This window comes from Erpetoichthys calabaricus, chromosome 1, assembly GCF_900747795.2.
Source record: "Erpetoichthys calabaricus chromosome 1, fErpCal1.3, whole genome shotgun sequence".
NCBI classification, from domain to species: Eukaryota; Metazoa; Chordata; class Cladistia; order Polypteriformes; family Polypteridae; genus Erpetoichthys; species Erpetoichthys calabaricus.
In genome coordinates this window covers 68,977,986-68,993,089 of record NC_041394.2, presented here as the reverse complement: position 1 = coordinate 68,993,089, position 15,104 = coordinate 68,977,986, and the positions used below count along the sequence as shown (strand labels likewise).

The 15,104-nt window shown below is 36.4% G+C and overlaps 1 protein-coding gene and 1 pseudogene across 2 annotated transcripts in view; both read right to left on the bottom strand.

Annotated features, from left to right (window-relative positions):
* Positions 1 to 15,104, bottom strand: part of LOC114651509 (retinoic acid receptor RXR-beta-A-like) — a 285,453-nt pseudogene that overhangs the window by 96,078 nt on the left and 174,271 nt on the right.
* slc39a7 (solute carrier family 39 member 7) overlaps positions 1,765 to 15,104 on the bottom strand; it is a 30,312-nt gene continuing 16,972 nt past the window's right edge. For both annotated transcript variants that reach the window (XM_028801339.2, XM_051933040.1), the window contains exons 7-8: positions 9,370 to 9,566; positions 1,765 to 3,818 (exon numbers count right to left, since the gene is read on the bottom strand). In XM_028801339.2, coding sequence (XP_028657172.2) covers positions 3,567 to 3,818; positions 9,370 to 9,566 — 449 coding nt within the window. In that variant the 3' untranslated portion in view covers positions 1,765 to 3,566. The remainder of the gene's footprint in view (positions 3,819 to 9,369; positions 9,567 to 15,104) is intronic.

Genomic DNA, 15,104 nt, shown 5'->3' with positions numbered 1-15,104 from the left:
ATGACTCACAGAAGAGGTGATGCATTCAAAACTTGCATAATATCTTTTATTGACTGCATGTGAATTTGAGCAGGCTAAACTGCAGTACACTTGGACTACAGTCTAGTCACTTTCAGCATACAGTCCTCTTTTTTAGATTATGTGAAAGGCTGGTAGGTAATAAACCCAGAGATAGCATATATGTTGCAATCTGGAGAACATTCTCGAATGACATATTGCTAGAATTGCAGGTCATAATTTGGTGTGTACCTGTGTATAGCCAATTTACCTCTGCTGCATGTTAGGAACAGTTAGTTACATCAAGGGCATCAATGATAACAAAACAATAATCTGTAATATTAGAATAATGAGGGAGAAGGACGACTAGAAAACCCAAAAAGCTAATCCTTTTTGTACCTAGTTATCCATAACATTTATTCTATTCATCCATTTTATATCCATCCATTTTTCAAACCTCCTTATCTAGAGCTGGGTTTATGGGGAAGAAACAGGAGCCTATTACAGAAAGAATAAGGAGCAAAGCACAAACAATCCCAGTCTCCTTGTTGTAAGGCAGCAGTGCTACCACTATGCCACCATAACACCCCTTGTTTATTAATACATCCCGTTTACAATTTTGAAAACTACAGTGTGAAATTGCTTAAGAGCTATCTGGAAATAAATGAAGCAGAGAAAAGAATGTGTACAGAAAATACAGTAGTAGTTTTATTTATAGTGCACCTTTCCAAAATACACAAGAATTTATTATATTGAATAATAAGATATACAGGACATGACAAATTATTAATTCTATCAGGGAATGTAATGTAAATATGGTAATAAATACAATTAAGGATTTTTTTTTTTGCCGAGGCTGCATTTAAGAGGATAATGACTTACTGAAGTTATAAACAAGTGAGACAAGTGTAGCAAGTTAACTTACATGCATAGAAATTTGTGATGTGCAACTGATAAAGAAGGTGGCAAACAGGTAGAGCATGTGAGTGGACAAATCTCTCTCTTTAATTTTAGAATGAAGGCAAGCTGGTTTGCAAGTGTTTAGATAATCATGCCTACCATTTCATCAATACACAGTCTAATATATGGGCTACAAATCAGTGTTCCGTTTAATGCTTTTTAAATTTTAAATTCATGGTCAAGAATCAACACTCAGCGTTGACACTGTCTGTTAAGCAGCTATTCTGTACTTTCGCAAAATTTTTAATTTTAGCACAATTATTATTTAAACTATTCTATTTAGGTCGTAGATTACCTCAATTATTTTAAATCATCATTGAAAAACAAACCAGCATGAGATCAATAATCATGTTCAACACATTACATTTAAATGTTTTTTGTATTTATATTTGGTTACTTTAAGGATTCATTTAAAGCAAAACTCATCAATTTATTTATTTTTACTAGCTTTAAGTTTTACTCCACTGGCCATGGTCTCTTTCTCAGGGGTAGGGGTTGATTTGTTTTTTCGATCCTATTTTTTGTAAAAATGGATCTATTTGTATGGAATGATTACAATAAAATCAATAAAATAAAAAAAAAGCAAAACAGGGATGCTCTTAGTAAATCTTATAAATCTAAGAGAAGTAAATTTGAATAATAATAAATAATAATAATAATTCAGTACAACTCAGGCCAGAATATAATGCATTACATTAGAGGACACTCCTCTTGGTTTTTCATACAACCAATGGATGACATTTGTACAGAATGTCAATGCACAATTCCTCAGTGTCCCTATCATTCTTTTTAAAGGCTACCCATCTATTTGTTTTTATTTATCAGATGTCTTTATGCAAAATTTTCTTTATCCTAAAACAAAAAGAATGTTTCATCATTCATGGTAAACCAAAAACCAAATTTGCTGAATTAGCTTGATCATTACTTTTAATATTTTGATTAATTATGTACATTGGGAAGTATTAGACTTACTATTATAATTTAGTTTTTTGATTTCGATTTTAATCCAATGTTACGAAAAATATTTTAAAAGTATTCTTGTGTGAATGTGTTGTGTTGTTTAGGACACCGAACAAAAATCCAACTAAGATGAACAACTGAACATGTATCTTTATCAAAAAAAAATATGTATTCAATTAACAAATGAGAAAAGCATGTGTCCATTGCAAGAGATCAAATTACTATGTTACTACTGTAACTCCTTAGGCTGAAATAGAAGCAACTACTTCAACCACAAACTATCTTGGATTGTATGTACATAAAGTATCAAAAAGTAGTTCTGAATTTTAACCTTCATGAATTTGTTTATAAAAGTAGAAAGATGCACAACATATGCAAATTTATATATACTATAAAATCAGATAGTACTTTCCATTCATTCCTAATCTGGAATAACTTACAACCACAACTGAAAAGGCTTACAACTTAAAGGATGCAGACTCTTTTCCAAAAAAATGTTTTAATTAAAAATATTACATGGGATTGCAGTATTGATGTAAACAATCACAGTTGCCACAATGCAATGCAAAAACCCAGCCACATGATATACTGTGAGGTTAAATTGCCAATCATCTTCATTCAGCCTCACCTTCTTTCTCTATTACTACTGAGTTACCATGTCATTCTATTAATTATATTTGCTGTGTTCTACTTATAAAAAAAACAAAAAAAAAAACAGGAAGCATATCTTTAGTCACCAGAGGCCAGCATCCAGCAAAGAGGAACAGTAAAAGTTTTGCAATATGTTAAAAGCAGTTCTTTTTAACTATGCTTTACAGGAAGAAAAAAAGAAAAAAAAAAAAAAATGAGAACCAATTTGACAACTCAGCCCTTTTAATGTCCCAGTAAGCATAACATCAGTGAAAAGTCAAAATATAAGAGAAAAAGACAGTGAAGTGTTTGGGTGTGCTTGTCCTGCTATTTTCGTATGGCATTGGGTAGGAGATACAGTCAGGTCCTTAAGTATTTGGTCAGTGACATAATTTTCATGCTATTGGTTCTGTACACCACCACAATGGATTTGAAATAAAGAAATAATTATGTGATTGAAGTGTAGACGTTTACCTTTAATTTAAGGGTTTACCAAAAATATCGTATGAGCCGTTTATGAATTAGTCATTTTTATACATGGTCCAAATACTTAGGGTCGAACTGTAGCTGCTGCAAGGTCTAAAAGATACTGCTTTACAAAAGGGAAAAATAGAAATGGCAACATGTCTGTGTTTGCCCCTCTCTCATGCATTAATGTACATAGTTGTGTCTTTGTTACATTAAGCCATTTTGTGCTTAAATAATCTTATCAGAAAAGATGTCACTTGGTTAAAGAAAGAAGTCCCATAAACAAGTCATTATAGTGCCTTACCAAAAAAAAAAAACAAAAAAACAAAAAAAAACATTTAGCTGTTCCATTATCACCTTTTAATGCAGAGGGCAAATAAATTTTTGTTCTTATCTTAAGTGTAGAAGGATGAAGAAGATTCCAAACTACACAGATTTTATTTCACAAAATGCAGTCACGAATAACTAGAACAGACCTCTTTCCCCCCCATTTTTGAAGCTGTACCACCACCAGTATTTTAGGACAATGATCGGAGGTTCTCTTCAGAAATTCACTCATACTCTGCAATTAGAATCATCATGACTACTCCAAAGAGTATGGCCAGAATTTCCAACAAAGATTGCACTGGTTTAGAGTCATGCAGCAACTCTGGGATGACAGATACTGTAGCAATATAGATAAAACCACCAGCGGTGAAGGGCAGGATCCAAGCAGTGGCAGCCTCACCAATTCCCTCAGCCAAAAGGGAGCAGCAGGTCCCTGCCATAGCACCCACAGCAGTTAAAAGCTGTAATGACATTGCCTATAGATGAAGAAAAAATAAATAAATAAATTCATAAACATTCACATCAATAAATCTATTTAAACTGAAACCTAGTCAGTATTTCTGACATGCAGAACATTATTTAGAAAAGTGACTATAGAATTTAATTGGGTATACCAGAAATTAAAAGGCAAATGCAAATTTTAATTTGAGTTTATCTAACAAGTTAATTGGCATGAATTATACAATAATAATCACTAGCAATAAAACAGTTGTTTAAATATATCATACAAATATTGTGCTGTGCAAAAAAGGCATAGCCATTTTTTTTCCTTCTGTACTATTTTTATAACGTCTGCAAGACTGTACAACCTTTTAATGACTTAGCATTTAATGTCATATTGTCCTCCTCTTACAAATGCAATGCGCTGCTAGGTTAGACTCGTGTAGTATATTAAAAATCATATTTGCTCAAGCATGTGCAACTTAGTTTTCTTGAAAGTGATTTATGATATGTTTGTGGCTACACTAGAAACTAAAAGGTAACAGGTTTATTCACTACCACTGTCACACTGTACTTTTAGACTTTGAGATAAAGCACACAGCAGTTAACATTACTGCCTCTTACCACTTTGGATCTCTGCTCCAATTGTGGTTTAAATATCTTCCATATTAAATTTTTGACCATTTTTGTTTCTTCGGGGTGCTCAGAATTCCCTCCACAGCTCAGAAAGAGGCTATCAAGTTCAGTGGAGTTGTGACTGTGGGTATATGCAATAGTAAGTGGCCTCTCATCCAGGGCTGATCCTCCCAATTACCTTTAAAGTTTCAAATAACTTCCAACTACCTGCTATACTGTAATAGAAAAAAGGATTCATACAAATGATTGAAAAAGTGATTAAAACAGGAGGTGCTATATGAGAATTTTCATCAAATTTATATTTAGCTACTATGAGGTTAACTGAATACTTTGTTTATATTAACAAAACATAACACACTATTTAGAATTTAAATGAATACTTCATTTCTAGTAACAAACCACAAAGCGTATGTGGTAATTAAATTTTACTAAAGAGTTGCTAACACAGTGTGTTGGTCAATCTCTCATAGATATTCATTTATCCTACTGTGCTCAATGCAGTAAAAATGTGATTTTAAACTGTAGTGAAAGATTATACATAAATTGCATTTGCTTATACTACATGTCTGTATTGGCTTTGTGATTTCAAGCCAAGAGAGCAACAACACATCAATAATAAGCTGCTGAATTATTTAAGCTACTTTTAGTTATTAAATTCATCGTAATTATTAAATGCTGTTATTATTCCATTTCACCCCAAGTTAAACAGAAATACTGCACAGAGCACTATTATTTACTTACCTGTCTGCATTACTCTTCGCTAGTGAAGCCAGTTCATTTGGGTAAGTGCACAGTCTTTAATGGGGGAAAACTGGATCCAATTGGTCATTATCAGACCAAATGCCAATTTTATGGTCCACTGCAGGAATTAAGCCAAGGGATTTTAAACTTCTGAAGGAAGGATGGAAAACAGCATTTGCTTCATGATTCTGCATAGCTGATGGAGTTATGCCATGTAAGTGCTGTAACAATACAGGCTACATTCAAAAGCAGGCTACCCTTTTATGCTTTCAAATTTTTTTTATGGAGAATGCAACGTTTCAGCCATAATGTCTGCATTTTGAATTACCAAAGTTTAATAAAAGACATTGTTATAGTTCCATGGCTAAAAGCACATTTGGTAAGAAATCCAGGGTGCCACAGGCACTTGTTTTTTCTTGCCATATATAGTGGGAAAACTGCTTTAAGGTTTGATCTTCTGCTAACTCAAATACAAATAATGTTGATTTCATTTTATATAACACCCTTCAAAGCCCATACCATCACTAGGCTCTTTATCCTGCAGGATATCTCTCAATGTGATAAAGTCACTCAGACAAATTTCGGTGTAGAAATATTTTTCACTGCTAACAGAAAAGACGATGCCTATAATAAACTTTAGTTAGCTTTCTTAACACTTCAACTTTTGAAATTAGAACCGGACCTATAAACAGGAGTACTTAAAGGATTAGTTCTGTATTTTTCCAGTCAAAGATACTCATCACAATAAAGGAATAGATCAGTTTGACACATGAAATTGCAATCTAAACTGAAACATAAATAACTAGGTGGCTCTTGCATTTTATAATGGAGTGTATGGGTACACCAGGGTCCCACTGTGAAAAATAAAAGCCTTAACACACATATTGCAAATTAGCATATCCAGTGTCATTATAAGAAGGAAAAATGCAAAACATTGTTATGAGATTCAGGCATTTTAAAAGGAGACTGACTGTGCACTTTACTTCGCCATTTTTCTTCCTCCATGGCACCCTTCGGGGCCATGGATGTGGATTTACCTCTAAAGGTCATTACCAAACACCATTAATGATATTGAATATTGATGTCCAGATATGAATTGCTGTCCCTGTTCTGTAAACAACTAGATAATAATAATTGAGGGAAAGAATCAGACTTTCTATTACTTACTAATATTGAGCATGCAATCAAGGGACAAGAACTGAACAGACATTACAGGTATCTATCTGCTCATCTTCCTAACCCACTTAAGCCCCTGGGGACAAATTTTGTTCGTTCGATCTATCTATCTATCTAGAGTGGTTTATGGAGCAGTTGGAGCCTATCCCAGCAAGCATCAGGTGCAAGACAGGTTCAATCCCTGGACAGGGTGGCAGTCTATGACAGGGTGAACAAACATGAACTCTAACACAATAGCCAAATTAGCAACACCAATTCACCCAAGTGTAATCAGGTTGAAGTTTTGTACAAATGTTTTAGCATAAACAGAGTAGTACAGTAGTGATATCAGTGAATTTGTCTAAGAGTGACAAGCAAGAGTAACTCATCATGCATTATTTAAAAAAAAAAAATGTTTTGCGGCATTTCAATCTGCTGTCTCACAATCTGCCTTTTTTGAATCATGCCACAGAAAGTGTGACATGTATGTGGCTTGGCTCTTTCAAAAATTCTTCTTCTTTCGGCTGCTCCCGTTAGGGGTTGCCACAGCGGATCATCTTCTTCCATATCTTTCTGTCCTTTGCATCTTGTTCTGTTACACCCATCACCTGCATGTCCTCTCTCACCACATCCATAAACCTTCGTTAGGCCTTCCTCTTTTCCTCTTCCCTGGCAGCTCTATCCTTAATATCCTTCTCCCAATATACCCAGCATCTCTCCTCTGCACATGTCCAAACCAATGCAATCTCGCCTCTCTGACTTTGTCTCCCAACCGTCCAACTTGAGCTGACCCTCTAATGTACTCATTTCTAAACCTATCCATCCTCGTTACACCCAGTGCAAATCTTAGCATCTTTAACTCTGCTACCTCCAGCTCTGTCTCCTGCTTTCTGGTCAGTGCCACCGTCTCCAACCCATATAACATAGCTGGTCTCACTACCATCCTAAAGACCTTCCCTTTCACTCTTGCTGATACCAGTCTGTCACAAATTACTCCTGACACTCTTCTCCACCCATTCCACCCTGCCTGCACTCTCTTTTTCACCTCTACCACAGCTCCTCTCGAGGCACCCTGTCATATGCTTTCTTCAGGTCCACAAAGATACAATGCATCTCCTTCTGGCCTTCTCTTAACTTCTCCATCAACATCCTCAGAGCAAACATTTCATCTGTGGTGCTCTTTCTTGGCATGAAACCATACTGTTACCCACTAATCATCACCTCACTTCTTAACCTAGCTTCCACTACTCTTTCCCATAACTTCATGCTATGGCTCATCAATTTTATTCCCCTGTAGTTACTGCAGTCCTGCACATCCCCCTTATTCTTAAATATTGGCACCAGTACACTTCTTGTCCACTCCTCAGGAATCCTCTCACTTTCCAAGATTCCATTAAACAATCTGGTTAAAAACTCCACTGCCATCTTTCTTAAACAACTTCATGCTTCCATAGGTATGTCATCTGGACCAACGGCCTTTCCATTTTTCATCCTCTTCATAGCTGTCCTTAATTCCTCCTTGCTAATCCATTGCACTTCCTGATTCACTAACTCCACATCATCCAACCTCTTCTCTCTCTCGTTCTCTTCATTCATCAGCCTCTCAAAGTACTCTTTCCATCTGCTCAACACACTCTCCTCGCTTGTGAGTACGTTTCCATCTTTATCCTTTATCACCCTAACCTGCTGCACATCTTTCCCAGCTCGGTCCCTCTGTCTAACCAATCGGTACAGGTCCATTTCTCCCTCCTTAGTGTCCAACTTCTCATACAACTCATCATACACCTTTGGCTCTTTCAAAAATGGTAAGGTCTTACTAATAATTGAATGAAGTGTAATCAGTTAATTTCAGATATACTGCTATCTGTACTAAGTACAATAAAGCACATATTTGCTCTTTTCACTAAAATGCTACTCAGCATGAATCTTGCTGTGTAGTCTATTTAAAATAATAGCATAGAACGTAATAGGCCAAGAAAATACGCTATATAAGAAAATAATCTTATGATTTGTGTGCACATCTGTCCGTTATTACAAGTCATGACAGAACATAACTGCTGAGAAACAGTAGTATAAGTAGGATACTATTAGTATAAATAGGATAATAAGCAGAATATAGCTTGCAAAAGGGGGATGTAGTTAGTCATAACTCAACCCATGGTACTCACTGCGAGCAGAGAAACAAGAAACATATCTGTACCTCAAGAAAATAGTAACTGGAATCTGTGATTTTTGTTCCAGTTCACTTTAGTTGTCACAAGCATGCCTCAGAAAGAAGAAAAGCACATTTTCTTAAATAGAAAACCACCTTAGAATACAATTTCAGGTGGTAAATAAATATATACTGTGATAGAGGAGAGCACGTTGCCACACTCACCACACAATGAACCACCTGGAGTGGTTTTCCCTATAAGTTGGAGGACTTGCTTGCAGGGCTGGATGCAGATTAACATCACACCCAGGACAAAGCAATTGTAGGTTAAGGGCCTTGCTCAAGGGCCCAACGGAGTAGAGTCACTTCTGGCATTTACGAGATTTGAACAATCTACCGTCCAATTGCTTGCTCAAATCCCTAGCCTCAGAGCCACCACTCTGCCCCATGAATGACTTAGATAGATTGATAGATAGATATATCATGACTTAAAAAATACCAAAACTTACACTTTAAATAACACATGAAATATTTCTGGTTATTGGGATGGAATGGCTACTTTCAACATATTAGGAATAAAAAGTGAGCAGGGCTTTTTATGTGTGTGGACAGTCTTTTTAAAAAATCTCTGCTTCTTTTGCAGGAAAATAGGAATGACTAAACTCCTAAGTTTGCAATTATGTCTCCCTTCTGCCAGGTGCAGAAGAATTAGGAGGGTGACTGTGTTTTTTTTTTTTTTGGTGTGAAATTTATTACAAATAAAGTATTAAATAATAGGATTTCTCACATTTAAAAACACTCAACTTAAATTATCCAATTATTTTATTTTTTTTACCAATACAAAAATCAGTATTATGGTATATAGAGAAATAAACAGTAATTTACAGAATTAATTAATTTACCTTCTTCTTGCTACATCCTGACTGCACCAAGATAGCAAAATCTCCGATTTCATGAGGGACTTCATGTAACAAAATTGTCACTGTGGTTACTAGACCAACGCTGGGGCTCACTAAGAAAGAGGCTCCAATAGCTAACCCATCAGTAAAGTTGTGGGTGAAGTCAGCTGCCAGGTTCAAATAGCCAGATACTTTTATGTCTGAAACAGAGAAAAACCAAACAAATTTGTATTAGATCTTTGATTTCTTCTTAGAACTTTTAAGGTAACAAGATTACTATACGCATTTTTTTTTTTTTTTTTTTATAAACTTGCTATTCGTAAGAGCATTAAACTGTAGTACATTATGAACGAAGGCACCCGTATAGAGTGAAAAACAAATAGCAGCCACATGTTTTTTGCAGGCTCTGCACTGAAAATTTTCAACATATACTTATTCAAAGAAATTATTTCTTCTTCTAGCCTTTTGATAAAAATAAACTCCATTTTAATTTCGTAAGTTTTATCTTTTATTTAATGTTACTCAATGTTTGTAACTTCCTTAATAAGGAATATAAAAAGGCTACAACGGAATCACTATAGTTACTGAACCTTATCTTTAACAGGTTAGGTTGCTAAAATGTATCCTGATCATTCACATTACCAGTGAGAAAATGGTCTGCATCTTGTACGTTGCATAATTTGAGTCATCATAGTAAATACACTACCATTTGAAATTTTGTGGTCACCCAAAAAATCATGTTTTTGAGAGAAATTCATGCCATTTTTAACTAGATACCATTAAATTGATTTAGAAATATAGACAAGGCATTACTAAAGTCTACAGTGCATCCGGAAAGTATTCACAGCGCATCACTTTTTCCATATTTTGTTATGTTACAGCCTTATTCCAAAATGGATTAAATTCATTTTTTCCTCAGAATTCTACACATAACACCCTATAATGACAACGTGAAAAAAGTTTACTTGAGGTTTTTGCAAATTTATTAAAAAAAAAAAAAACTGAGAAATCACATGTACATAAGTATTCACAGCCTTTGCTCAATACTTTGTCGATGCACCTTTGGCAGCAATTACAGCCTCAAGTCTTTTTGAGTATGATGCCACAAGCTTGGCACAGCTATCCTTGGCCAGTTTCGCCCATTCCTCTTTGCAGCACCTCTCAAGCTCCATCAGGTTCGATGGGAAGCGTCGGTGCACAGCCATTTTAAGATCTCTGCAGAGATGTTCAATCGGATTCAAGTCTGGGCTCTGGCTGGGCCACTCAAGAACATTCACAGAGTTGTCCTGAAGGCACTCCTTTGATATCTTGGCTGTGTGCTTAGGGTCGTTGTCCTGCTGAAAGATGAACCATCGCCCCAGTCTGAGGTCAAGAGCACTCTGGAGCAGGTTTTCATTCAGGATGTCTCTGTACATTGCTGCAGTCATCTTTCCCTTTATCCTGACTAGTCTCCCAATCCCTGCCACTGAAAAACATCCCCACAGCATGATGCTGCCACCACCATGCTTCACTGTAGGGATGGTATTGGCCTGGTGATGAGCGGTGCCTGGTTTCCTCCAAACGTGACCCCTGGCATTCACACCAAAGAGTTCAATCTTTGTCTCATCAGGCCAGAGAATTTTCTTTCTCATGGTCTGAGAGTCCTTCAGGTGCCTTTTGGCAAACTCCAGGCGGGCTGCCATGTGCCTTTTACTAAGGAGTGGCTTCCGTCTGGCCACTCTATCATACAGGCCTGATTGGTGGATTGCTGTAGAGATGTTTGTCCTTCTGGAAGGTTCTCCTCTCTCCACAGAGGACCTCTGGAGCTCTGACAGAGTGACCATCGGGTTCTTGGTCACCTCCCTGACTAAGGCCCTTCTCCCTCGATCGCTCAGTTTAGATGGCCGGCCAGGTCTAGGAAGAGTCCTGGTGGTTTTGAACTTCTTCCACTTATGGATGATGGAGGGCACTGTGCTCATTGGGACCTTCAAAGCAGCAGAAATTTTTCTGTAACCTTCCCCAGATTTGTGCCTCGAGATAATCCTGTCTCGGAGGTCATACAGACAATTCTTTTGACTTCATGCTTGGTTTGTGCTCTGACATGAACTGTCAACTGTGGGACCATATATAGACAGGTGTGTGCCTTTGCAAATCATGTCCAATCAACTTAATTTACCACAGGTGGACTCCAATTAAGCTGCAGAAACATCTCAAGGATGATCAGGGGAAACAGGATGCACCTGAGCTCAATTTTGAGCTTCATGGCAAAGGCTGTGAATACTTATGTACATGTGCTTTTTCAATTTTTTTTATTTTTAATAAATTTGCAAAAATCTCAAGTAATCTTTTTTCACGTTGTCATTATGGGGTGTTGTGTGTAGAATTCTGAGGAAAAAAATGAATTTAATCCATTTTGGAATAAGGCTGTAACATAACAAAATGTGGAAAAAGTGATGCGGTGTGAATACTTTCCGGATGCACTGTATAAATGCAATTACTGCTTGAAATTACTGATTTTTTATTTATTCTTTATATAAGACTGCAAAGTCCCATTTTCAGCCGGAATTCCTTCAGTGTCCTAATGGAAAACCGTTGTAGCTTATCCTTAATTAGTGATATTTGCATGCTAATCTGTAATCACAGAAACCTTTTTGAATGCATTAGCACTGCTGAAACTTATTATATTTAGTTGTACTACAAGATACCAGCATTCCTATAGTTCAGTTCTGAGTTCACAAATAGCCAAAAAGAATCGGCTTTAGAATTAAACAGGTCAGTCTATTGTTTTTTTTGCCAAATGTAGGATGGCTATTCCATGTGACAGATCATCAAAAACCGAAGATTTCACTCAAAAGTGCCCAATACTGAATTTTGAAAAGAAGATGAACTGGATGTAACCAGTATAGAAAAAGAAGGGGAAGGCCAAGATGGACAACTGCAGAAGAGGATAAGGACATTAGAACGTGCAGTTTGAGAAACAATGACCTTACTGGTCATCAGGTGCCTTTTTAAAATTCATGGCAAATACTAGTGTCATATGAAACATATATGAAAATACAATTCTGTTAGGCTTCCCCTTAGAGGCAGAGTTTCAAAGAAAAAGCTATATGTGAAACTGGCAAATACAAAGAAAAAGTTAAAATGGGCCAAAGAACACAGACACTTGATAGAAAAATTACTGGAAAAGTGAATTATGTTCAGCATTGTGGAGTTGCCTAATCCAGCATGTCATTTAATTCAGTAATCCAACTCCATCATGGTGGTATGTCTGTGTTACTAGCAGATGGAATGATAGGGCCAAGAGGAAAAAAGTGGAAGGAGCACGATTCCACACTCATTTGGTGGAAAGTGTAGGAAAGCTATTGACAGAGAGAAAGAATTTGCGGGACTACAATACTGACACAGCAGGAGCAGAACAGTGCGATGTGCAAGAGTAGCATGTGTAACAGAGAGCAATGGAGTGGTGTACTTTAGGGCCATGATACTGAAGCAGGAGACAGACTCTTTGTCTGGTCATGAAGCAACTAAAAAGCAAAGTTGTCCCTCCTAGCCTCACTTTAGGGGGTTTGGACATCAAGCGATAGTAATGGGGTTGGTGGGTCAGTACCCCTCAGTTCTCCATAAGACATCTCAGCGACTTAATTTTCTCCGAAGGCTGAAAAGAGCAAACCTTCCCTCTCCTGTCCTCACAACTTTCTACAGAGGCACTATAGAAAGTATATTGACCAGCAGCATCTCAGTTTGGTATGGTAGCTGCACTGTCGCTGAACAGAAGATACTTTGAAGAGTGGTGAGGACAGCGGAGAAAATCATCGGGTCCTCACTCCCATCTGTTCAAGAATAACACTACTCATGTTGCCAGAGCAGATCCATTAAGATCATAAAAGATCCCACATACCCGGCACATGGGCTGTTTGAACTTCTGCCCTCTGGAAAACGTTACCGCAGTATGCACTGCAGAACGACCAGATTTAACAGGAGCTTCTTCCCCCAGGCCATCAGAATACTAAACTCTGTTAAATAACCTTTGTCATTTTGCTCTCTTACTTACTGTGCACTTTATTACCACAAATAGGTCTTAAGTTTACATTATAGTGTATTGTAATATCGTACAATATTACATTGTCTATATTGTATATATTATGTATAAATATTGTATCCATATAGTGCAATATCACAATCACTGTGAAATGATGTGCAATATTTTCTTTCATATTATATTTCACCCACTGACTGGATTACATTTATCTATATATCTTTTGTTTTTATTGTTTGTACTGTGCTGCCTTGTACTGTATACTTTTTGGGCAAGAAGTGAAATGTTTGTAATGTCTGTATGTTGTCTTATGTGCACTTGTCTTTCATGTCTGCACATTGAGCCTGGAGAAATGCAATTTCATTCAGCTATGCATCTGTTGTTGTATGGTATGAATGACAATAAAGTTCGTTCATTCATTCGTTCACTCACTCACCATATCTCATCAGTCATTTCAATCCCCATCACGTGTACCTGTGCTATTCTTCTCTATCTGGTTGTGGTTGTTACGTATTTAAAATATATTAAATCCACTACTATTCTGTTACTACAGTCAGTGTTCAGTTTTGCCAGTTTGGATAGGGGGTGATATATTAGCATTCTAATTTGTAAAAAAATCGTTTTGGTAACATACTGGGATGCAAAAGCTAGTAATCAATACAGAGTTAAAATTATATTATCAATCCAACATTACTCCAGACCCATACAGAATTACTTGTTTGTGACATATTGTGATTGGGTGCATATTAACTTTGTTTTCTTTCACTGATTCAACAGCTTGTTTACAAATAAAAGTGATGGGCATCATTCTCAAATATGTCAAATCTGACTTCTGCCTATTGGCTTTCGAAACAAGCCAAATGAATGTATTGTGCAAATAAGACATTTTCTCTCTAACTGGAAATCTGGGATGCAAGTAGATCAGGGCATTCCCTCATATTTGCCAAAGTACATTGTTACATTACTAAGCAGATACGCTGCATTTTTACATTCAGCTGTAATGGAAAAATATTAGCAGTTTTTTTATTTAGTTACAAACATATATACACACCTTCTCCACTTTATAAATGTACCCCCCAGCATGTGTTTAGTGCTGTGAAAAATCTGGTTGGACACGTTTGAAGCCATCATTTGACATTTCTTTAGGTTAAAGAAGTCAAACAATACTTACAAGTTGGAGAAGTAGTGAAGCTCCATTTACATGTTATTGGAAATTTCAGAGTTCTTTTGTGAATATTCGAAAGGTAAAAGCACACTACGTGGAAAAAGCCTGAACTTCCATTAGGAGTTTTAAAGAAAACTCAAACATTTAAGAATCATCAAGAGGCTGTTTTTCCATGTAAACTGTCCTAATATATGTATATGCTTGTTACAGCATTTAAACTGGAAGAATGAAACAAATGGAAGGAAATATCTAGACCGAACAGATATCCACAGTCAAACTAAATTACAGCATTGTCAGCGTATGTACAATATTATAACAACACACAGCATGCAGTTAGCAATAGCTCATGTTATGTTTTTAGATACTGCATTGTGTTGTGATGGTACACTAATGGTGTTAATAAAGTCAGTGGATTTTCTTATAAAGTCAAATTCTCCTAAACCACTGACACTTTCTTTTGGGACCCTTATCCATACTTTGTTTGCGATTACTCACAAAGAAGAAAATTTTAATAGAGTTAATCAAGTTACCAGATTACCCTTATGTCACCATTAATTT